Source organism: Cutaneotrichosporon oleaginosum, assembly GCF_008065305.1.
Source record: "Cutaneotrichosporon oleaginosum strain ATCC 20508 chromosome Unknown ATCC20508_contig01, whole genome shotgun sequence".
NCBI classification, from domain to species: domain Eukaryota; kingdom Fungi; phylum Basidiomycota; class Tremellomycetes; order Trichosporonales; family Trichosporonaceae; genus Cutaneotrichosporon; species Cutaneotrichosporon oleaginosum.
In genome coordinates, this window is record NW_027072170.1 from 3,969,920 (window position 1) to 3,993,174 (window position 23,255).

General features: G+C 62.1%; 10 protein-coding genes across 10 annotated transcripts; 4 read left to right on the forward strand and 6 right to left on the reverse strand.

The window, feature by feature from the left end:
- Positions 1-4,854: 4,854 nt before the first annotated feature.
- COLE_01624 (uncharacterized protein) lies at positions 4,855-5,775 on the forward strand (the record flags this gene model as incomplete). Its single annotated transcript, XM_018419507.2, has 2 exons — positions 4,855-4,939; positions 5,048-5,775. The coding sequence occupies 2 exons, from the start codon at positions 4,855-4,857 to the stop codon at positions 5,773-5,775; spliced, it is 813 nt and encodes a 270-aa protein (XP_018277430.2).
- Positions 5,776-6,600: 825 nt separating this feature from the next.
- COLE_01625 (uncharacterized protein) lies at positions 6,601-6,984 on the reverse strand (the record flags this gene model as incomplete). The annotated part of the gene is made up of 2 exons (XM_018425492.1): positions 6,601-6,894; positions 6,934-6,984. The coding sequence occupies 2 exons, from the start codon at positions 6,982-6,984 to the stop codon at positions 6,601-6,603; spliced, it is 345 nt and encodes a 114-aa protein (XP_018277431.1).
- A 622-nt stretch (positions 6,985-7,606) lies between these two features.
- Positions 7,607-8,677, reverse strand: COLE_01626 (uncharacterized protein; the record flags this gene model as incomplete). Its single annotated transcript, XM_018424846.1, has 2 exons — positions 7,607-8,093; positions 8,181-8,677. 2 exons carry the CDS (start codon positions 8,675-8,677, stop codon positions 7,607-7,609), a joined length of 984 nt encoding a protein of 327 aa, XP_018277432.1.
- Positions 8,678-9,866: 1,189 nt separating this feature from the next.
- Positions 9,867-10,903, reverse strand: COLE_01627 (uncharacterized protein; the record flags this gene model as incomplete). Its single annotated transcript, XM_018421465.2, has 4 exons — positions 9,867-10,301; positions 10,339-10,417; positions 10,624-10,726; positions 10,807-10,903. 4 exons carry the CDS (start codon positions 10,901-10,903, stop codon positions 9,867-9,869), a joined length of 714 nt encoding a protein of 237 aa, XP_018277433.1.
- Positions 10,904-11,257: 354 nt separating this feature from the next.
- Positions 11,258-12,723, forward strand: COLE_01628 (uncharacterized protein; the record flags this gene model as incomplete). The annotated part of the gene is made up of 5 exons (XM_065626157.1): positions 11,258-11,506; positions 11,554-11,913; positions 11,949-12,413; positions 12,450-12,613; positions 12,648-12,723. 5 exons carry the CDS (start codon positions 11,258-11,260, stop codon positions 12,721-12,723), a joined length of 1,314 nt encoding a protein of 437 aa, XP_065482651.1.
- Positions 12,724-12,781: 58 nt separating this feature from the next.
- COLE_01629 (uncharacterized protein) lies at positions 12,782-13,425 on the reverse strand (the record flags this gene model as incomplete). Its single annotated transcript, XM_018423695.2, has 3 exons — positions 12,782-13,002; positions 13,198-13,259; positions 13,313-13,425. The coding sequence occupies 3 exons, from the start codon at positions 13,423-13,425 to the stop codon at positions 12,782-12,784; spliced, it is 396 nt and encodes a 131-aa protein (XP_018277435.1).
- Positions 13,426-13,580: 155 nt separating this feature from the next.
- COLE_01630 (uncharacterized protein) lies at positions 13,581-15,138 on the forward strand (the record flags this gene model as incomplete). The annotated part of the gene is made up of 3 exons (XM_018419508.2): positions 13,581-13,985; positions 14,016-14,133; positions 14,168-15,138. The coding sequence occupies 3 exons, from the start codon at positions 13,581-13,583 to the stop codon at positions 15,136-15,138; spliced, it is 1,494 nt and encodes a 497-aa protein (XP_018277436.1).
- A 71-nt stretch (positions 15,139-15,209) lies between these two features.
- COLE_01631 (mitochondrial 37S ribosomal protein mS47) lies at positions 15,210-16,833 on the reverse strand (the record flags this gene model as incomplete). Its single annotated transcript, XM_018426050.2, has 2 exons — positions 15,210-16,523; positions 16,567-16,833. 2 exons carry the CDS (start codon positions 16,831-16,833, stop codon positions 15,210-15,212), a joined length of 1,581 nt encoding a protein of 526 aa, XP_018277437.1.
- A 335-nt stretch (positions 16,834-17,168) lies between these two features.
- COLE_01632 (uncharacterized protein) lies at positions 17,169-20,675 on the reverse strand (the record flags this gene model as incomplete). The annotated part of the gene is made up of 1 exon (XM_018423696.2): positions 17,169-20,675. The coding sequence occupies one exon, from the start codon at positions 20,673-20,675 to the stop codon at positions 17,169-17,171; it is 3,507 nt and encodes a 1,168-aa protein (XP_018277438.1).
- A 616-nt stretch (positions 20,676-21,291) lies between these two features.
- Positions 21,292-23,171, forward strand: COLE_01633 (uncharacterized protein; the record flags this gene model as incomplete). Its single annotated transcript, XM_018426051.2, has 3 exons — positions 21,292-22,119; positions 22,277-22,564; positions 22,671-23,171. The coding sequence occupies 3 exons, from the start codon at positions 21,292-21,294 to the stop codon at positions 23,169-23,171; spliced, it is 1,617 nt and encodes a 538-aa protein (XP_018277439.1).
- Positions 23,172-23,255: the final 84 nt, after the last annotated feature.

Below are 23,255 nucleotides of genomic sequence, written 5' to 3' on the forward strand. Positions count from 1 at the left end.
TGAACGGGAGGGCGGGGGGCGTGGCCGGCGTCTAAGGCTGTCCGGCTACTCTTATCCAACTAATAACTTGGTTCGGCATATGGTGAGGCAGGCATCGCGAGTCATGGCATGGGTACTCGAGGATGGTATGGCATGGCATCGAGATGTGCCTCGCCTTGTCGCCTCTGCGGCTTGTGCTCGTGCGTGCACCTGGCAACTGGGCCCTGTACGGCGCCGCCGCTTCTCTACTCCTGCATCCTGTCGCTCCTGCAGCTCCTACGACCCCTTTTCTCCTGGGTCGGTGGAGACCAGGACGTTCGGAATTCCAGCGCTATGGACTGTCTGTGGAGCCTGTAGAAAGTGAACGCCAATCAGGCTGCAAGCGGTCCGATGGCCGGGCGGTCAGGCGGCCATGCGGCCAGGTCTTCGTCCGGTAGACCACCCCACACCATGCACTGCCTGCACCGAACGGCCAGCGGCCAGCGTCGGCAGACCGCCGGAGAAGCCAGGACGCAGGACGCAGGACGGTAGGAAGAGAACGCCAACGTACGCCAGGTCAACGCCTCCCAGTTCCAGTAATCTTGTCACGTCCTGACTCGCAGCGGTATGCTAGATCCTGCCGCCCCCCGTGTATCCCTGGGCGCTCGTTGTACCGTTTGTACTGGCCAGCCAACCGCCAACAGCCCACAGCCAAGCAGCCAGCAGCCAAGAGGCGTTGCATATCTTTTGGTGCATGCATGCAGGAGACCAATACAGGATACAGGATGCAGGATGCCGGACAGAGTCTTGCGTCAGGCATAGGGCCGGGCACGGCGCTTTGGAATGTGACTGACACACACCCCAACGTTAGAGAAAGAGCACGGGCTTTGTCGCCCATGATCCCAAGACTGAGGAACTGAGGAACTTAAGTTGGATGAGGTATCTGTTGTGAGAGAGTTGAGGAGCTTGAGGACGTTGTTGATGATGCTGAGACTTCGGATCAACCACCAGTCAGTCTCACATTGCCGGCTATGGCAGGCTTTCTCCCACTCGACGAGGGACTTGGAGTGCCTTCAACCTGCTTCTTGCTTTCTGCTTCTTGCAGGCTGCATCCTGTATCCTGCGTCCTGCATCGCATCCTGCCATCTGCAATCCGACGTCTCCTCTCTCTTTCTCTCTCTCCTGCAGTCCTGCAGTCCTGCATGCGTCCTGCAACGCAGCTATTGACAGAGGATGGGATTGGGCGCACAAACTCCGCTGGTCCACGTTCCTCCCTCGGGGTCAGAGAGCGGGCTATGAGTCGCTGGCTGCAGGGTGAAGTGGAAAGATTCGAACCAAGATGATGGTGGCCGTGGCGTCTGAGGCGTCGACTACGGGCCGTGGGTCGTGGGCCGTGAGCTACAGATCGTTGGCTACCGCAGCGCCGCAGAGCCGCAGGCATGGGCATGGCAGCAGGCAAACGAGACGAGAACAAGAACTGCCTCTCTCACTCTCACTCTCTCTCACTCTCGCTCTCGCTCTCCTTCCGGCCACCGCTTGGGTTATCCCACGGATCTGGGTAAAGGGTTGAAAGGCGATTAGGGTGTTCTCGGTTATTGCCCTGTATACCTGTACAGCCTGCACGCTGCTGGGCTGCTGGGTGGCAGCCAGCAGAATGTCTTGGCATCTTCACAGCAGAGTTCCCGGCGACGTGGCGAGAGAACTGGGTCGCGTGGCCACCAGAAGCCCTTGTTCTCTTGTCCTCCGCCTCGTGCATTCCGCAGCCCAAGCCCCCCCCCCCCCCTCCCCCTCTCTCCCCCCGCTCCCCCACAGACCCGACCATGAGCCAGCCACACCGAAAGCCCTGTCCTGTTCGCCTAATCCCCCTGGGAGACTGTGCACTGACTGCACTGACTTGAAGTCAGAGCCAAAAGTCCTGTCAATCGCAGACGGGAGGGGGATGAGGATCGGAGTTGTGAGAAGAAGAAAAAAAAAAAAAAAAAGTAGCCGAGCCGAAGATTCAAGTTAAGGATAAGGGATATAAGGGTAAGCCAAGGCAAAAAGGCACAAGTCTGTGCACCAGGTTTATCCAGAGATGGCCAGATAGCTCATGTCCCTGTTGTTGCTCTTGCCGCTCTCGATCTCGATGCCTCTCGATACATGTAGCACTACTGTCTCGGGAAAGCCTCCAGGCTACTGTACAGGCATGCATAGTTCATCAGGTCAATCTCGCTAGCAGGCGCCAACCGACGAATACCTGGCTCTGGCTCTGGCTCTGGCTCTGTCTCTCGCGATCACTGGCCAAGGTGACATGTCTCGTCACGCTTCCAAGTGGCATCCATGCCATCTGCAACTCGGCAGCCGCAGCTGCGCACCATGGCGATGAGATGAGGCATGCATCCTGCCTCCTGCGTCCGTGGGTTTGATAGCGTGCCTGTGTCTAAGCGCGCTTGCACAGTTCGGCGCTGGGCTTGCGCTCCATTCTGTGCATCTGGGGTCTCGCGCCTCCGCTTCCGCTTCGATGCCATCTTTCCGCGTGCGCGCGCGCGCTCAGCTCTTCCTCTCACTCTCACTCTCGCACCAGTACCACGCTGCACGCACGCCGAGGCCGGCATAGAGTCAACGGGTGCCTTGCACGCGCCCGCTCGCGCCATGCTCGAGCCCAATAACCTAATAGCCCAAGCCCCACCCACCCCTCCTGCTTTCGTCCAAGAGCCCACGCGCCAGCCCTATCATCCTCATCCTCACCCTCCTCCCCTCCTATACTCGAGCTTCTCTCATGTCCCAGATTGCTCCTCCTGAGATCGTGGTTGAACAGGCATCCCTACCGTTACGCATGTCACGCCTGTCGAGACGCATTTCCTCCGTTCTCGCTCTCGCTGCATGCGCTGCAGAACCGCAGGCCATGACGCCAGACTCCAACCAGGAGCAAGGACAATGGCGCCAGTGGCACGGTGCGAAGGGCAGGGGAAGCGAGGCCACCGCAGGGCATGGCCGCGAACAAAAGACTGCCGACGCGTGCCCTAAGATCGTAGGATAATTAGGCCCTGTCCTGCCCGGCTACTATACCAACATCATACATGCAAGCAGGCTTGCGGCGTGCGGCGTGCGGCGCCCGCAAGCATGCCGCCGCGCCCGTCGAGGCCAAGGGTCGCTTGCGCCGCGGGTCGGGGGTGGCGCCGGGCCGCGCCGACTCCTGCGCCGTGCCTATGTCTCCGCTGCATTCCTCGACCAGAACCAGAACTCGAAATGTTCAACCAGAACTCGAAAGGCGTCGGAACCGGAGGACCGGCGAGATATGCGCGAAATATCTCGAGAGGTCGCGAGTAGCTAGACCGAACCGAAACCGAGCCGAGCCGGCTGCTGCCTACATCCGGCCCTCAGCTCAGCAGCTCTGCGCCCTCGTTTCTGTTTGTCTAGGCCGACGTTAATAATATGGCATGTCGGCCTACTGGCCTGGTGATTGTTGGCATGTCGGCACATCGGCAGGTCGGCCGTCCCCCGCATCCCACAGATAGGAAATCAGCAGTTTAGCATGTAATAAGCTCAGTGTGGCCCAGCTGTCGCTGTTGCCCTCTGTCGCTGGCACCGCCATCGCCGACCGCCGGCCTTGACTACTCCTAGATGGACATCTGGCAATCTGGGGCCCGCCAGAATTCGTAGAACCCGACTGTGGCGGAGCCTGGCGTCGTCGTGTTCTACAAATCATTCTCGCTAACATTCATGGTGCCTCCCTCTCCACGTCGTCCGCCTGCCCCCGCACCATACTTGGCGGCGTCCGGGTACAAGTGAGTTGTCTTGCCGCCACCAGCCACCAGTCACAGTCACGAAAGGCGGCGTGCTGCATGCATCCGCCGTGGATGGTCCGTCCGACTACAGCGGCGGGGCGCGGGGGTGGCTGGCAGACCGACAAAATATCAGGCACCGATACGGATTAAGTTTGGTAGGCGTGTCACAAGGCCCATGAGGGGGGAGGTCCATGAGAACCACCATGGGCACGGCAAGACGACACTGTCGCCCGACGCCCTCTCCCCGACCAGCACGGTCGCAAACGTTGGTGGTGACGTGTGACGGGGAGGCCTGGTGGCGGAGTGCGTGGTGTGTCGGTGCCGGTGCGAGGACGCTACCGTGCGTTGATCGGATGCCTTTGCTTGGCGACCTTGCAATCTTGCCAGCTTGCGATCTCGCGATCGTGCGAGCAGGCGCGTACCCTCGACGCCTCTGCACGACGCCTCCGCAGAGCCCCGTGGCCCGTCAGCTGGCCAATCGGCCAGACGGTGGCGCTGGCGCAGACGCTCCCCCAACAGTTCAAAGTGCGGTATGCATGCCTCGGGCACTCTGGCTCAGGAGACAGGTAAGAACGATGTGCAATTCCTCAAAATGCCCGCCCAGCTCGCATTCCCTTGCAGGCATCCAGGCCTCCAGGAGTTGATCAAGCCATGAGGTGTACGCCTCTGGTAATCGATTGTTGTTGTTGCGAGTTGCGACATGACTCAAGCCCACGGCGGCGCCGAGGGGGGCCAAGGGGGTGAGGGAGAGTAGCAAGGATGGATCTGGGAGGTGAGAGGAGTAAGTAAGTGGGGCGGTCGGCAACGCGGCGAGGGAGTCGCCACAGTGCCACATCATCAGCGAAGATCGTCTAAGCACTCCCTCCACCTCCACCTCTGACGTCCTTCCCCCCTCGCCCCCCTCTCTCCGTCGTCGTGCCACACTCACTGCTCGTCCTCGTCCTCTCCTCTTTCTCTCTCATCATCATCCCCCCCTCTCCTCTTACTCGCTACCCATCATGCCTCCCCGGGTATGTCGTCCGACATCTCCGCTCATCCAGTCGCTGTCGCTGTCGCTGACAGACTGACACGTACACAGTTCAGGACTCACTCGTACTCTCCGCGGCCCATCCCGGTCGACGGTGTCACCATGGACACCACCCAGCGCCACCGCACTGCCAGTCCGTTTGTGCGCGACGCACGCCTTGTCCCACCCGTGCAGCTCTGTCGGTCCAGTAAGTATCCATCGATCATCCTCTCCCCCACCCCTCGATCACATCCGTGGGAACGCCACCGCTGAAAGAGCCCAGGTTTCAGAGTGCGCTTCAGCCGATTAACTCCAGACACCGCCTTTGTCAGCTCCTCCAGTGTCCTCTCATCCACCATCAGCGGGCACGTGATTGACGAGCCTGCCGAGCCCGAGACGGTAAAGGTCGAGGTGACTGAGGACTGCGCGACTGATCCAGCGCCCCCTCGCGCGGCCGCACCCCAGGCTTCGCAGTACGTCCGGGCGTTTGACGCCACCACGTTCCAGGAGGCGTTTGCGTTTGATGCCAAGACCGAGGGCCAGCGCGGGAAAGGGGGCGATAAGCTCTTCCAGGAGGAATGCGACAACCCCGAGGTACGCGGCGATGCTATTCAAGGCCGCGCCGGCGTTGCCCTGCTAAACCCTTTACAGATATCCTCGGATCACGCCGATGCCGATGTGCCCCGCCCCCGCACTCTCCCCCCCATCGCCATTACTTGCCTCGACCCGCGTGTGCGTGAATGCTGGCGCAAGTGGCCCAAGGAAGCTCGGCTGGAACGCTACGTCTCGACCATCAATGCCAAGAAGCGCTCATATGACCGCGTTGTCATCGGGTCAATGCGGGCACGCGCCGGGTGGTATCGCGCGGCGCGCAAAGAAGCGTCCCTCATCAAGTTCCAGCTAATCGCTCGTCGGCAGGTAACTGACTCTTTTCCCCCTCCCTCGCTGAAAGCAGGCCAAGGCGCTACGTCGCTTTGCGGCTTCCGAGGGTGCCAACCTCACGATGGAGTGGGACGCTCCCCCGTCGCCTGTCCAGGTCATTGAGCCGCACATTGGAGTCGACAAGCAGCCCGCAAAGGGCTCCGAGTTTGAGCAGTCGCCCACCTTGCCTGCTCACAAGGAAGCCACAGAGGCAACCGGACGCACCTCGCTCGTGCGCCTCAAGCTTCAGCTCGTACTCGAGCGTGCTCGCGCGGATGCCAGCGAACGTGCACTTCGCGACCTAGCCCCCATCATCAAGGACATCGGCGTCCCCATCCCCGACACATTCGCCCATCTCCTCCAGTAGCTCAAGCCACTGCGTCATCTGTCTGTGCGCCGAGTCGCGTCGCAGTGGCAGCCTCTACATTTAGAACGCCGAATTCCCACTCTCCACTGTCCACTGCCCACTCTCCCCTCCTACCGAAACTGCACATCTCATCCACCCGTCAACATCCGCCGCCCCAATTGTACATCCCAAGACCCTACTATGACCTACATCCCGCAATCCTGTATGCATATATGTGGAATATCCCAGGTGTTTCTCCGAGCTATTGAATGCTCAGGACGTGCCTGTGACGGATTGAATGGAGGCTGGCTCGAGCGGTGGCGCCACTTGCATGTCCGCCCAGCCACCATGCACTGACATTGTGATGGCCTGCGCTGTCGGTGGAGCGTGCGGCGGCGCGCCGTGGTGGCGGCATTGCGGCGGCGTCGATGTTCGACGCCACTCATGTCGGTGCAGCGGCAATGAGCCGTCGTCGGTGCGGGCTGGCACGTGAGCCGTGGTACTAATTCCCAAAGTCCGTCACATCTTGGCCTCAGCTCTTGGCAGTACTCTATGATGCATAGTCCTCCACATCACTAGCACATTCGGCATCCGTGCATCACCTACACCTCCGTCTTGACATTCTTGCCGCTCTTGCGCGGCATCTTCCGCTTCCCCGCCCCCTCGCTCTCCTCTGCCCCGTCTTTATCCTTAGCCTCTACTTTCCGCTTCTGTTTATCCTTAACGACGGCGGGATCGACGCCGTTCGCCCGCGCAAAAGCAGCAAGGAGGCGGTAGGTCGTACGCAGCGTCGCGTCGTTGCCGTGCCCGTCAACTTCGCCAACTATGCCGGGCAGGGCGTACAAGCTCCGCCGGTGCGTCTGGACCAGCTGGATGATTCCCTCGACGAGGATTTTCTGTCGCGTCAGCGCAAGACGCCGGGACGTGGGACGTACAGTGTGCTCGTCCTCCCATTTCTTCGTGCCTTTGCCCGGAGCTGCGGGCATACTTGGCGGTCGGTGGGCGGGGGGATGGGTGGGTGGTTGAGAGGTGTGCGTTGAGTGAAGAGGGGTGGGAGATGGGGACGGGGATGACTGAGAGTGTGCGCGGTAGCCGTCATTTATCATGTGCATGCCGGCGCCCGTTGGGAGCGAGTGAGTTGTGTGGAACGTGAGTGGCCCACTCACTCGGCTTAGAGCTTGTGGGCGCAGCGTGCATCCTTCTGGGATGTATGCCCCGTGAGTGCGAAACGTAACAAAAGTGGCGGCAAAACAGCGGCCAAGATCGATTCCCAGCAGTAGCGTAGGTTCACAGTAATGCGATTCATTGGCACATGCTCAGGTGGTGCACTCAGATATCGTTCGTCTGAAGCCCTCTCGGCCTGCATATTCTGGCCGAGCACATATCGTCGGCATAGGCGACCGCGACCCCTTCACGTGCCGGCCTTGCGAGCTGCTGTGTCCTGCCGCCCACTTCGCCCCGCCAGGCAAGATTCCCCTAATCGCTTTATAAGTGGTCACACAAGGTCGAGCGTGCAGCAGTGTGCAGAAGGGCACACTGGGAATCTGTGTGCTGAAGGAGCACGATGGCAGCTGACTGCCGCTAGGGCGAAGCGGAGCCGCCTCATGCCTAGACTTCAACTCCCACCGTCCCTCGACCCATCGTTACACCTATCACCATGCCCCCCGTGCGCACCAAGACCGAGCGCCGTTCCCGCAACATCCCCAAGAAAGAGGACTTCACCCCCGAGATCGAGGTACGCCCGCTGCGACCCTGCTGACGCAGCGCGCGATCTACACCGCCATCGTCGAGACCGTAGTCGCGTCGCGCACGGCGATCGCCGCGCGCCCCGAGCTTGCGAGTGTCGCGGGCAACGGCGGGTCTGAGCTGAGCAAGAAGATCCTGGCGTACCTCCGCAAAAGCTTTGGTGCCGAGGTCGTCGACGGCGCCATGGCGGCGCGCAAGGCCGGGGAGGGCAAGGCTGCGAAGGCCAAGAAGGAGAACGGTCGGGCGAGGATGGTGAAGGCTGAGAAGGTTAAGGCGGAGAGCGAAAGCGAGGAATTGATGAGCGAGTAGAGAAGAAGCAGATGTGACCGGGGTTGCAGATTTAGTATGGCTCAATGCAGCTCATGTCGTTAGTGAGATTACGCTGCAGAGAGAGCCTTTATACAGTTGCATTTCCCCGCTAGCCAACCTAGCCCACTATGCCGTCAGCTCGTCCTCATCCCCGGCCTCCGCCCCCTCCGCCTCGTCCTCGTCCATCGCCTCGTTCTCATCCGTCTTCTCGCTCTCCGAAGTGCGGCGGCGCTTGCGGGGCGACGGCTTCTCCTCCTCCTTGACCTTCTTCCCGCCTGGAGCACGAGGCTTGCGCGGTGCAGCCTTGGCCTTGGCAGCCGTCTTCGGCGGGGCCTTAGCCTTGGGCGTGGCTGTCTCGCCAGCCTCGGGGCTGCTCTTGCTGGCGCGCGCGTCGCCGCCCTTGCCGGCCGCACGGGCCTCGTCGCGCTCCGCATTGCTCATGCCGAGCTCGGAGGCGACAGCGTTGATGAACGCATTGTGCTTCTTGTCGGGACGGTTGACGCCCGGGTGCTCGGCCTTGTACATGCCCTGGCAGGTCACGAGCATCTTGATGACGAGGGTCTTGTCCTCGGCCTGAGTTAGGATGTGGAGAGGCAGGTAGAGCGGACTCACAGAGAGGGTCATTGTGTGCGTAGAGGTGGAGTGGTAGATGTTGGGCGGGAGAGTGTAGCGATGTGGCGGGTGAGGACTGCTAGGCAAGGGACAGGAGAAGACCGTGGTTAGATGTGAGAAGAGGGCGGTCAGGTTAATGAGGCCGCTGAGGACACTGATGTCGCTGAGGTGAGTGCAAGTGGCCCCCTCCCGTCCTTGCATGCCCTTGCATCGGCCTCGGGCAATCAAGCAGCTGACCTGGGCCAGATGCAAGGAAGCCGCTGGTCAGATGACTACAAAAGGAGGGATGGGGCACAGTGTGCCCTCGTTGCAGCGAACGGAGCGAATTAAACTGGCCAAAGGCCGAAAGTGCAGACGCAAAAAGCAAAGGCGAGACTCGGGGCGGGTGCCGTCTATAGTTGGATGGACGGTATGGGGCGCGTCCACGGATCGTCAAGAGGAGAGCGAGCACAGTGCATGGGGGGCGAGGCTGGCGCAGGTCAAGATGACTCATGAGTTGTGTGACTTCCTCTGTCACAGGCATCCATTGGAGAGTGTCTGGGGGTAGCGAGAGCACTTTCCTCACGCGAGGTGGACTGGCTGCCGCCGGCCCCGGCCCAGAGCATACCTGTGCCAAGTTCAGCACACTCTGACCAACAACATTTCCCACCACACTTCCAACACCACTCAGTCTCCCACTCGCCAACTCCCAGCCTTCCGCCGAGCCTGTTCAGCAGCTCCTGCCCAGAAATTCAGCCATGCCCCGCGCCCGTTCCCCTTCACCTCTTCCCCGTGGCCGCGAGCACCGCAACAGCACCTCGCCTGCCCGAGTACGTCTCGCGCCGGTCCCTCGCTTATGACAGAACCGCCGGAGCGTTGCCCGTCAGGCCTGGACTCCTGAGGAGGAGGAGGTTTGGCGCCAGGTGGTTATCAACGTCCTTCGTGTTCACCTTCTCGCCGCTATCCGCAGCGATGGCCGTCTTGAGCACCGCAGCGGTAGTTTGGGCGCCCACCTTAAAGCCTATGTGAGTGGGTAGACATGCCACAAGCTGAGCATAGCTCCGCAAGTTTTAGTCACAGACTGTAGCCTTGTCAGTAGAATAGGATGAGATGGATCCTCAATGGCATGTCAACCATGACTCACCTGCCGTCAGTAGACACATCACGCGGTCATAGGTACAGGCATGTCATCTAGCGACAATTATAGTTGGTGTCGTACATTCTAGCCGAGATAGTGCCAAATCGCCCAGAACGAGAGGAGGGTAAACCCTGCTCCGCCGAAGAAGATGTATGCGTCCTGCTTGGTGCGGCGCTCGACCCACGAGATAGTCTCGCGGCTCAATCCCAGAGTGTTGGCCGTGTCAAGGAGGCGCGTCTTGGCGCCCTTGAGCATGCCACGCTGCTCGACGAGATTGCCGAGCACTGCCTGTCCTTGCGCAATGTACCCGTCGATAAGACTCTCGCTCTCGCGAATAAAGCTGTGTTCGCGCAACGCGTACTCTTCCCGCTCGTTGTTGGGCCGGAAGAGATCAGCCTCTCGAGGCGCGAACGGCGACTCGGCGAGATCAGGTGTGTGGTTGGCTTGCCCGCGCCGCATCGCCATGCCCGCTGGTCCTGACGCGACGCCGCTCGCTGTTCCTAGTAGCTCATTGCGCGCCTTGTCGTCAGAGAACCCGGAGAGACAGCTAGCTCACCTTGTTATCCCGTTCTGACTTTGCCCGCTCGAATCGCGCCTTCAGCTCCTTGTGTTCGTTCTTCAGCTTGGCAACACGGCTATTTCGGGAAGCAGGCGGAGAAGGGGAAGCGGAGGAGGCGGGAGGATGCGGAGAGGAGGCGAGAGGCGTAAAGGAGATATTCTCGAGCGTGACAGATAGTCGAAGGAAGGCGCGACGTGGAGAACGTTTGGCGACGTGGCGAATGCGGTGAACCGAATAGCGACGATTGTCAGCATCATCTCGCACCCATCCCGCTTCACTTACGTGTTTGCCTTCTCGCGCGTCGCCGTCTGCATCTCCTTGCGCGCCATCGAGTCATAGTCATCTATCAAGCGCGAGAGCGCGGCGAGCGTGGTGGTGATCTGGCCTGTGGTTAGCGCTGCCGAATCTTGTCGTGTGCGAGCAATGTTGGTGTGGTACAGTCGCAGCTGCTCGCACGTCACTCACCTTGCACGTTGGGCCCGCCCTCGCCTGCTTCCATGCGTCCCAAGTCTGCTTGAAGACTTGCGACCTGCCTGTTTCCGAGCGCGTTGAGCGAGTTCATGGTGAGTGATGAAGAGATGGAGGGGAGATGAAACGCAACAGAGTTCTTCCCGCAGTGCCCGCGCTGCCCGTCCATCACATTCCCTGCGGCCGTCTCGACATGACGCGGAGATGGGCCTCATCTCCGGGGAACGCCGCGACGGGAAGCGCGTTCCAATCATTCCCATGATCCCATGGCTTTTTGTTCCTGGCCCGTTCTTTTGGCCACCCGCCTTCCGAATTATGCAATCACAATGACATGTCGAGAGAGAAGCAACGCGATCTGGGAAGCGGAAGCGGGGGCCAGGGCGTTGCCAGCAGTGCCAGATGCATGCACAATGCATTCACAAGCAGCACAGCACTAACCATCGCCATAATGGTGCCAAGGCGTACAACCGCGACGAGAGCCACCACTCTGCCAGTGCTGGCGTGGGCACTGGGAATCCATCCCCGTGTCGCGCAAGCCCGGATCTGGCCACCCTTCTTCGGCCAACAACAACATTCATTTCACTCCTCCCACTTCGCCACCAGCACACACTCGTTCACCATGGGCAAGCAGCAACCCGTCACAATGGAGGAAAAGTACATCCTCGGCAACGACGGCACTCCCTTCTACACCCGCGAGGTATGTCCACCCTCTTCATCCCGGATATGGGCTGGCGCTGACATCAGTACTACCCCACTGACGGCCGAACGCCAGATGCTTTCATTCTTTTCCACCATGGCTTTGCCGAGCACATTGGGCGGTATGATGCCTACTTCCGCCTACTTGCTGCCGCACCGCACAACCTGCACATCACTGCGTTCGACTCGCGCGGGCACGGCAAGACGAGCCAGCAACCGCTAGCTGCGGACGCGCCAGAGATCAAGAAGTGGCGCGACGAGGGTCTCACCGTCGTACCAGAGAAGGGACAGAAGCACCGCACCGGCGGGTGGGCGCGCCAGCTTCCAGACTTCGAGTTCATGGTTAAGCGCGAGGCCAAGCGCGCCCAGGCGGCAGGGCGCAAGCTGTTCCTCTACGGCCACTCTATGGTTCGCTTTTTACCCGTGTGGGAGCTGACAAGCAGGGTGGCGGACTGACTCTGGGCTTTTGCACGCGTGGAAAGCATGGACCGCCCGCTCCCGAGACGCTCAAGCTTGTCAGCGGCATCATCGCCTCGGCGCCGTTCATCCGGCAAACCAAGCCCGCCGGCTTCCTCCAGCTCAAGGCTGGCAACCTCGCGGCGGCCATCGGCCTCGGCAACTTTGTCATTCCCATCCCGCTGGATGTTAAGGACTTTACCAAGGACCTCGAGGTGCAGGAGAGGACTGCCAAGGACCCGATGTGCGCAGCGTACGGATCACTCAAGTCCCTCAGTGACATGATCTCGTACGGTGCAAGTCTTGACACCCACGCTGCCTGGGATGCCTTCCCGCAGGACCTGCCGCTGCTGATTGTTCACGGCGGCGATGACCAGGTTGCGGACCCCAAGGCGGCGGTGCGCTTCGGCGACATGGTCGTCGCCAAGGACAAGACGACCAAGGTTCTTCAGGTAAGCAGCCATAGCCTAGTTATCGTTAACAAATAGGGTCTCTTGCACGAGCCGCACAACGAGCTAGCTCCAGAGCCTGCCAAGCTCGCCGACCTCATCTCAAACTGGGTTCACAAGCGCATTGGGGAAACGGTGACGCCAACCGTGACATCCTCGGCACCCGCGTCGGCTACGTCCGCGCCCGAGGCCGAGACGGAGAGTGAGCCCGCCCCGCAGGCTGCCGCTGAGCCTCAGCCCACGGCTGAGTCTGCCAAGTTGCCGGAGAAGCCGTCCGCAGCCAAGTTGTAGTACCAATCCAAGGATCCATTAGCTACGGACAATGTATATGTAGGAAGCGCCAGCGCCGGAGTGTGCAAAGTGAGGAATGACTATAGCTCTAAGCGGGGGGATGTGCCTAGGACGCGGCAGAGCCACAGCCATGCCAGATTGACCCACTCGGCGACGTAGGCGCGCGCGCCGGCCACCAAGTCGACGCTGTCGTCGCCGTAGACATAGTACGCGAAGCGGCGGGAGAGGTAGCGGATGTGTCCGGGGAAGTAGGCGTAGCACGAGTACCAGAAGAAGAGGGTGACGGGGAGGACCATGAGGGCTGGGGTAAGCGGCCGAGCACGCGGCATGTTGGCAGTGCAGCGGAAAAGCGAGTGGATGTCGCCCGTCTCGATGCGATCAGACCGACGCAAACACAAATGAGGACGGAGCTCGGCACAACGCCTCAGGGACGCTCCTTCCCCCACACACCATCGCGACGCGCCTCCTCGCCGCGCCGCGCGTCCGCACGACTTACCAATAAGCAACGCCTCCCACCACTCCAGCATCGCGAAGCAGAGGTGCGCGTCAATCTGTACTCTGTCCGTCAGCGTCTTGGCTCTCATTCTCGTCTATCAGCCTATCCCACCCACCCCTTCTTCCACAGGTATCGCCGGATGCCGCGTGGCGGCTGCTTGTCGTAGCGCACGATGCCGCCGAGGCGGTACGGCTGCGGCGCAGGCGGGATAGCGCGGGCACGGGCCATGGCGATGGAGAAACTTGGAGAGTGGGTGAAGCTGACTCGCGACGATCCGTCAAGGGTGGCGGCTCTCGATCCACGCATGCCGAATTTTGGCTCCGCTATCTCGTGATCTTTGTTGTTGCCTCCACCACAACTCACCGATCCACCCTCTAACTCGAATGGACGACCTCGCGGCTCTCCTCGAGTTCCCCGGCGCACCGAGCCTTATTCACCTGCACCACCCGCACCACGCGTCGTCGGCGATCGACCCGGTGCTGCCGGCGCGATGCAGGGTCGTGCGACTCGACGCGGTCGAGCATCACACCTCGCGGCTGCTGTATGCGGGCGCGATATCGCGGCTCGCCCGCGCGCTGGGAAAGGACGCTGACGTTGGCGAAGTGCCGAGTTGGGACCTGTTTGCACGCGGGTTGCGTGCGGCGTGGGCGCCGCCTGAGAAGAAGCGGAAACGCAAGACGGACGGCGAGCAAGGTGACGCGCAGCTAGTCATCCTCGTCACCAAGGCTGAGCGGCTGCAGGCGGTCCTTGGCGCAGAATGGACGGCTATGACACGTCTCGCTGAGCTGGTGAGTTGGCCTGCGATGCCGCTGACCTAGACCGGGCTCCCCGCCACACTTGTTCTCTGTTCCCAGATGCCGTGGGAGGACCTCCGCCCGGCCCGGTGTGACGCCCCCGAGCCCGTCCACGTCTATCTGGAACCATTGCGGCGGCAGGGTACGTGGGCCATCGAGCCACTCGCTGACACCAGAGGTGCTTGCCCTCCTTCTCCCAGGCAGTGCGCACCCGCTCTACCCGCGCTTCCTCGACCTCCTCCTCGCCACGATGGGCTCTCTCGCCTCTCCGCCTGACCTCGAGTACGTCGCTGGAGCCCTGTGGCCGTTGTACACGGCCACGCTTCCGCCGCACGCCGAGATGACGTTGCTCGGCAAGGCCTACCCCGACCCCGAAAATCCACCACCACCACTCGTGATCGACATCCAGCGCCTCACAAGCCTCAAGGCGCAGCTGGTCTTCGCGCTCGCCGCGGCCGGCGAAAGTCTGCTCCCGCGCCACGTCGGCCGGGCCGAGTTCGCCGGTGCTCTCGCCCCCGTGGATGCGCACGGCGACTTGCGGCCTGTTGCACAGCGCGTCCTCCCCCCGCCGCAGCCGTTGGACCTCCCCCTGGCCGCCAAGTATCTGCTCGTCGCGGCGTTCTGCGCGTCGTACAACCCCGCAACGAGCGATATCCGGCTCTTTGGGCGCGGTACGGGGCCAGATGGGCGGCGGAGGCGGGGAGGTCGTACCCGACGAGCAGGATATGGCCGCACGCGTGTAGGTAAAGTGCCGCAGCGCCTACTTGGCCCCAAGCCATTCCCGCTCGACCGCCTGCTCGCCATGTTCTCTTCACTGTACGCGGAACATGCACCACGCCCAGCAGAGCTGGAGATCAGCTTCGGGTACGACGCGTACCAGACTGTTGCGGAGACGGAGCGGCGGCGCGACGAAGAAATAGAGCTCGACGAGCGGTGGGAGGACGAGGTGGACCACCTCGCGCACTCGACAAGATTGTGGAGTCTCATCCCCGAACTCGAGGGCCAAGGCCTCCTGCGCCGCACATCCCCCGCCGACCGACTAGACAACGTCACTCTCCGCTGCGAGCTCGACTACGATGGCGCGCGCGACATTGCGCGCGAGCTCCGCTTCACCCTCGACGACTACTTGTACGAGTTGACGACCTAGACCCGCTGCCGCTGCTCTAGATATGCATGCATTTTGTTTTACTACAACTCGGCTAGGCCAAGCAAGCAAGCTTACTTGCCCACCCAGTCGAGGTAGCCGGCGCCGTCGGCCTTGGTGCGAGCGGCGATGACGGCGTTGACGCGGGCGACGATCTCCTTCTCACGGGGACCGCCCTGCTCGCCACGGGAGGCAAGGACCTGCTCGATGACCTCGGCGGGCTTGAGCTTGAACGCACCCGAGCCAGCGGCCTCGCCCTTGATGACGGCGCGGATCTCGCTCTCGGCGGGCAGGCCCCACTGGCGGAACTTGCCCCAGGTGGAGTCTGCGCCCTCGGAGGTCGGGGCAGGCTCGAAGACGAGCTTGGGCGTCTCGGCGAGGTGGGGCGTCTTGGGGTCGAGGTAGTTCTTGGTGATCTCGGCGGGGCTGAGGCGGGGGTCGTTGATGTCGCTGGGCTGCCAGTTGGCGCGCTCACGCCCCTTCTCGATGAGGAGGTACGAGACGCCCGTGTCGAACTCGGGGGTGGGGCGGTCGGTGCCGCAAAAGCCGGTGCTCATGAGCATGTCGTTCTCGAGCGCCGTCTTGAGCGACTGCGCCTTGCGCGCGAGCTTGAAGTTTTCGAGCGCGACGGCCATGCCCGTCGGCGAGCGGTGGTCCATGATGTCCTTCTGGGCCTTGGCCCAGTCCTTGACGTCCTGCGACAGCGCGGCGTCGCCCTGCGCGGCCTCGAGCGCGCCATACACCTCCTGGATGGAGGCGAGGCCGAACGTCTTGTCGAGGAACGCACGGATCTCGCCCGTGATCGGCGACGGGCCCTCGCGGCTGCCCTTGCCCGAGGGCGCGGCGCCCTCGGGCGCAGCCACGTGGTACGAGGCAACAATGTTGCTCAGCTGCTCGAGCGTCGGGTTCTCGAGCTGGCTCAGCGCCTCGACGAGCGAGGGGATCGCCTCGGGCTCGACGTAGTGCGTCGCCAAGCCCAGCTCGTACACCGCCCGGCCCCACACCTCCTGGCCCGTCATGGCGAGCCAGGCGCCGATCTCGCCGTCCAGCTGCGCAATGTAGTAGTTGCCGCCGACGTCGGGGGCGAAGCCGATCTTGGTCTCGGGCATGGCGAAGACGGTCTTCTTGGTCGCGACACGGATCTGCGCAGGCAGCGAAATGCCCGCACCGCCGCCCATGGTGAAGCCGTCGATGATGCACACGTACGGCTTGCCCAGGCGCGCAATCTCCCAGTTGACCTGGTACTCGTCCTTGAAGAAGCCGAGGGGGTACTTTGCGCCGTACTGGGGGCGGAGCTTGACGAGGCCGACAACGTCGCCGCCGGCGCAGAACGCGCGCTCGTCGCCGCGGCCGATGACGAGCTTGCAGAGCTCGCTCTGGCGCCAGGTCTGGGGTCAGCAAAGTTTAGAACTCCCCTCCCCTCCTCCTCACCTCGCCCTGCTTGGCCAGCGACGCAATCATGTCCCAGTCAAGCGAGTTGAGCGCCTTGGGCCGGTTGAGCTTGTAGATGCGCGTGTTGCCGACGCTCTCGTACTTGATGTGGTCGGTGTCGGGGTTGAGCTTGATGCCGACGTCTGCGCCGCCAGAGTTGACGGCCATGGCGGGCGTCGACGAGCTCAGGTGGCGCTTGGCGGCAGCCAGGCGGGCAGAGGCAGTCGAGTTTGCCATGCGGGGAGCCATACGAGTGATGAAAGACATCGAGAAGCGTTCGAGGGTGGGCAAGTCGTCCGGCGAGGAGCGATGAGGGGAGCGGGGGGCGCGAGTTGTTAAGGCTGCTGTTGCTGTTGGACACGACCGGGCTGAGCGGAGAAGAGAGATGCCGGCAAAGTGGGCGCACCGACCCGAGCTCGGCTCGGCACCAGGCTCCGCTTTATGTAACTTCACGTGGCCTCCACTTGTGGAAGTTCCGCCGCTTTCGATTTCCGCGGACGGATGACTTGGCTGCCAAGACCCGACGACGCGCCCCCCGTCAACAATCGCAAACAACCTCAAGTCTATGCATAAATCTCAAACAAGCCCCTCACAAAAAATCCCTAGGCGCGCGCATACTGTGTGCGCAGGCGCATCCCCGCCTCATGCAGCGCAAAGAACATGGGCCCGCGGCGGTCCAGCTCGTCCTCTGGCCGCTCGTCCGTCGCGTACAAGAACGCGTCGCGGATCGCGACAATGTTAGCCTGCAGCTGCTCGACGCGCTCGATCGGAATGTCGTTCAAGATGCGCTCGACCTGGTCGAGCTCGGTAGGGTGGATGCGCACACTGATCTGGCTCCAGTCGATCATCGAGGCGAAGGGGTAGTGCGACGCCTCAGCCATGAGCACGGGAATACAGCCGGCATAGAGCGCATCGTTGACGCGGGGAGACCAGCCGGCAACACCGCGCGGCTGCGGGCAGAAACGTGCCGTGTTCAGCTCCACCATGTAGTCGTCCCATGCGCGGGGGAACTTGGACTGCGGGCCCTGACCCGGCAGCAGCTCCTCGTCAGCCACGCCGCCGCGGGGGCAGGTCAGGCGGAGGCGCTCGTTCTTGCCCGTGCCCCAGAACGTGCCAGACCACGTGATGAGGCGGGGGCGCTCGCGTGCAGGCATAATGTGCTCAACGTTCGGGAACGTGTCCACCAGCTTCTTGGACAGACATGTGCGAGCGGGCACAACGACATCCTGCGCCGGGCGGTAGCAGTTAGAGTCCCAGTCGCCCATAACGCTGAACACGATCGTGTTGCGCAGCAGCGGGTCGGGGTACATTTTGGTCTGAGGACGCGAGCTCCAGATCTCCCACTCGAAGGCGAGGCAGATTCCCCAGTCGTGCGTCATGACCAGAGATGTGGGCTTGCTGAAGCCGTCAATCCCCTTGATCGTCGTGGCGGCGTAGTGCCACACCTCGTGCAGGATAAAGTCGGCACCCGTGCAGTGCTGGTACACCGGCAACACGATGAGGTCGGCCTCCTCGGCCGGCACGCTCAGATGCCGCATGGCCTTGTACATGATCGCGTCGGCGGAGAAGCAGTGGCTGGGCTGGAGATTGTGGCAGTCGGCGCTCTCAATTTCCTGCTGGCGCGGATAGCCGTTCACGACGTGCACCTTGATAAACTCGGGGTGAGCGGCGAGGTACGCTCGCCCCTCGGGGTAGAGAAGGTCGCGCCAGTCGACTTTGGGCACCATGTCCTTGAGGGTCGAGTCGTAGCCCTTGAACTGGCCGAGCGGGGACTTGTTGGGAGTAATCGGTACGCGTGGCCCACGTGCGATGGCTGTGAGTGGGTTCTCACGGCGACGCGGGCACGAGTCGGCCTGCACACAGCGACACTTGCCCGTCTGCATGCAGACAGTGGGCGACGCGCAGTCATTCCAACACGCCGGGAGCTGCTTCAGGGCCCATTGGTCGGGGTGGGGTGCGAGCGGCTGGGGCTTGGACGTGGGCATCTCGCCGGTCGCCTCCTTGGCGGCCTGCTTTGACCGTTCGGCGATGTCCATGTAATAAGTGTGAGCATCGTGTGCGCGCTGGCACAAGTGCGCGCGGCGCGACGAGTTGGAGGGGATCTGGTTCGTAAACCCGAAGCGAGAGTCGGCGCTCTCGTGGTCGTCGAGAAGGAGCGGCCAGTCGCCCTCGGAGGGGCAGCACAGCACCGACATGCGCATGTTGTATGCAGGCGGATCCTGGCTGGGAATGAGCTCAAACGCGCTCTGGTCCTCGTCCGCAGTTGCCTTTGTCCAGACCTGCATGTTGTGCTTGGGAATCTCGAGGGACAGGAACGACGAGTCGTGGGCCACCTCAATTTCGAACGTGTCAATGTGCGGGGTCTTGTCGTCCTTGGTGTACATCTCGAAGTGGACTTCGCCGAGCTGGAGCTCCTGCTCCGGAATGCCGAGGTACCCCATGCCGTTCTCCTGCCAGAGGCGGGCCAAGATCTTGCCGTTACCCGTGTGCGCCTGGCCGGGCACCTCCTCGACAACCCACACGGTCGAGTTCCAGTTGTATGACGGCACCTTCTTGCCGTTGGCGTTGCATGTCTTGCCATCCTCACACTTGAGGTGGTGCAGATAGCCGTTGCCGTTGTCGAAAGCGACATTGACAGTGCACCTGTTGAGCTTCCACAGCTGCGTGTTGCGCGAGTCCTCCCGCAGCATACGGAGAGGCCCATCAACGCCGAGCTCCTGCACAATCGAGTCCTTGGGGCAGTGGTCGATCAGGAAGTGCTTCGCGTAGTCGGCGGCGTCCTGCGCAAGGTGCATGACAGACTTGGCGAGGCCCACGGGGAGGCTGATCTTTGGCTCCCAGCCGAGAGTGTCCTTGGCGATCTTGTTCGAGAACTCTGCGACACCGCGGACGTTGGCCTTGTTGTCGCCAATGTCGCGGACAGGCGAAAGAGACTGCGTCTCTGCGCGGATGACATCCACAATCTCCTGCTCGGGCCAGCGTTTGCCGCCGTGCACAAGGTTTACGGTGAGGAGCGAGGGCTCGGCCTTGTCGCCAAGGCGAGCAATGCCGTCACACAGCTGCACGACGCGGAGCACGCCGTCCACTGCGTCCTCGACATGGAGCAAGTCCATGGGCGCTCTGTCGGACGAGAACTGAATTGGCAGGGAGGTGACGGCGTTGAGGATGAGTCTGGGGAAGAAGGCTGAGGGGATCGAGCTCGCGCGACGGTATCCGTAAATGTCGGCGAAGCGGACGACGGCGGCGTGCAGCAGTGATTTGGTCTTGGCCTTGACCGCCTTGTCGTCGCGCTTATCCGAGCCGTCTTCCCCACGTGTGATGCCTAGAGAGACCTGGCGGGCGCGCTCGAAGCCATCGCGGACGACGGCCTCGGCAGTCGCCTTTGTGCGCCCGATAGCGCTCTCGGCCTCTTGCGGAGAGCCTTCGTCGACGGGGTCCTTGGCGTTGGGTCCAAACACGTCCATCGTAGACCCAAAGAGGATCCACGGGACTTTTGTGCTAGAGCTGAGGCCAAAGAGGCCCTTGCCTGACTTGCGCGAGTCGGCGAAGCGATCCTCGATGGCGTCCATGACGGCTTTTGTACCGTCGACGTTGACGCGGGTGCATTCTTCCTCCTTGGGCGCGCACCATTGCTCGAGAGAAACGGCAGCAAAGTGGACGATGCCGTCAAAGTCTCCAGCCTCGAGGACGGCACGGAATGTGCTTGCGACATTGCCGCGGTGGTAGACGACACCACGGGGAAGGGTAGCTGGCTCGGGCACGATATCGAGAGCATGGACGATAAAGCCCTCGTCGATGAGTCGTGGTGCAAGCGCGTGGGCGAGGGTGCCGGCACCGCCGGTGATGAGGATGGAGCGGCCACGCGACTTGAGACCGCTGAACTGGAACCAACCTTTGAGGCCACTCCTGGATGGTGCGAAGACATCATCCTCTTCTAGAGGGACGTCGTCGTCCCAGTCGTGGAGACCGAGACCTGGAGTGCGGTCATAAGAGACGCGTGCTGGGTGTGGTTGATCTGAGGAGCGTGTAAAGACGAAGAAGGCAGCGACGATGAGGATTGCTGCTACTACGACGCGATGCCGCCTGGCTAGGCCTAGGAAAGGCGGCATGCTGGGGAGGCCGAGGGAGGGAGGGGGGGGGGGTGATGGCGACCTGCGCAGAGAACACAGAGAGAGAGAGAGAGAGAGAGAGAGAGAGAGAAAAGAGTGTCAAGATGATGAAGAAGAGATGGACGAGGGGTGGAATTCAACGCGTCTCCACGACCCCAGCCCCTGGGGCGTTGCGCCTGGATTCCGCAATGAATTAGAAGAATACTCCCGTTCAAGCCTCGCCTCCACCTGGCAGTCAGAGCATAATTCACTTTGCATCAATTCACTCACGCTACCAGCCATCCTCCTCCTCCTCATCGAGTCCTCTTTGATAAGACCTCATGGACATTGGCAGTAGTTAGTCATTCCGCTGTGCAAGCAGTGCTTGAGTGTACAGTACTTGTGCACCCTGCCTGGTGCTGGCCGAGGCACTCGTCGTGTGCACTGTGGAGGGAGGGACGAGACGCGCGACGGTTGCAGATCTGTTTCAGGCACGGGATGAGCGGAGGGGAAGCGCGGGAACGGAACCGGCGTACATAGTTGAACCTGGCACTCTCTTTCGACAGCTTGGATCCTCGTACTCTTTCTTTTCTCTCTCTCTCTCGCTCTCTCTCTCTCACATCTCCACACCGCCATCATGTCGACCGCCTACAGCCCCGTCAACGCCGGGCGCTCAGGCGGTGTCGCCAGCGGAATCCGCATGCGCGTCCGCCCCCTCCACCTCATCCTCATGGCCGGCATTGCCCTCATCATCGGCCTCCCTCTGTTGGCAGGCAGCGAGCGCCGCGACAACCTCCGCGCATACATTGCCAAGACGGCCCTCGGCGGCTCCACTCTCGTCCACCCCTCCATGGCGACCCACGTCGCCCCGCCCTCCGGCGGCATCCCTGACGCCGACGGCGTCCCACTAACACTCGAGGCCCGCCTCATCAACCTCGTCAACAGGCCCGCCCTCGACCACTGGGAGGCCGAGCTGCCCAACCGCTACGCATGCCCCATGTTCACGTTTGCGCGCGTCACCTACTTTTTCCACGAGGGCAAGGACCCATACTGGCACGGCATCACCAAGGACCAGGTCCGCTCCTATCGCCAGAAGATGGTCGACTACTTCCGCGAGCTCGACCGCAAGAACGTGCCCCTCGTGTGGGACCGCAGCATGGAAAACAGTACCCCGCGCAACATGCGCCGTGGTATCATCTACACTGGTTCCGGCGTCGGCAAGGACCTCGCGCGCATGACTGTCAGCCTCCACTTCCTGCGCAACGTCGTCAAAAGCAAGCTGCCTGTCGAGATCTACCACTACCCAGGAGAGTTTGACAACTCGACGGCTCGCGAGGAGCTTACCCGCAAGTACAATGTCGACATCCGTGAGGTGTCGGTCCGCAAGACGGATGGCAAGACGTGGTTGATCAAGAACACGGCGTTTATCGAGTCAAAGTTTACGCAGTTTGTGTACATGGACAGCGTGAGTCGGGCAGTTGAGAGGGGGGGCGAGTGAGGAGAAGGAGGAGGAGGAAAAGGAGAGTTGAGGGGAGGCAGACAGTGTGGGGGGCTGGCCACACCTTCGCCTCTCATCCCGCTCGCGACAAGCCTGTTGCCCCTTTGACATCCGCTGACACCAGGACAACTACCCCCTGGCCGACCCCGAAGAGCTCTTCGAGTCGGTCGAGTTTAAGCAGTCCGGCTCGGTCTTCTGGGCCGACCTGAACAAGGACCACCCGGACAATGCCATCTGGCGCATCCTCGGACGTACCTGCAGCGACGAGCAGTGGCCCGCCGAGTCTGGCCAGGTGGTGTTTGACAAGAGCGGGAACAACGGCCTCAACTTGGCCGTGCTCCACCTCTCCAACCACATGATGGACAACAACGAGATGTACGGGAACCTGGGGTACGGCGACAAAGACACATATGTGAGTGGTTGGCCAAGACTCGGTCTCGCGCGGGCTGTCCAAGCGTTTCCTCCCCCCGCCGCTCCCTCTCCGCCCCTCGCTCCGCTCGGCGACTCGCTAACCCCAGCGCTACGCCTTCTACGCCCTCGGCCTCAACTACCAACAAGCGCCGCGCCTGCTGGCCTCGGTGGGCGGGTATCAGCGGCAGGACGGCACGTCCTCGCCCGACTACTTCTGCGGCCACTCGATGATCCAGTGGGGCCTCACGCCGCCCCGCGAGCGCCATAATCCCGAGTACCACCCGAAGCCGGCGTTCCTGCACACGATCCTCCTCAAGCACCGGTACGGGCTGCAGCCGTCGCGGCTGTTCAGCCACACGAAGCGGCCGCGCGCCGACTTCATCCTCGACCCGCGGCTCGTGCGCACGCTGTACGAGTTCACGGGCGACTGCTTTGCCATCACGCTCAAGGGGCCGGACGGCCTGCCGGGCGAGCCGAATAGCGTGCTTGACGGGCAGGGCGTGATTGTCGAGACGACAGAGGAGGTGCTGAGCCGCAACCCCGGCGTGTGGAAGGAGCTCGACGGCGTCGCGGCCTTCTTGGCAGGCCTCAATATCCCGGGCACGTAGGCGGCGTGGGCCAGCGATGGCGAGCGATGGCGGGCGATGGCGGGCGATGGCGGGCGACATGTGATACATGGGCATGTGGCTGCT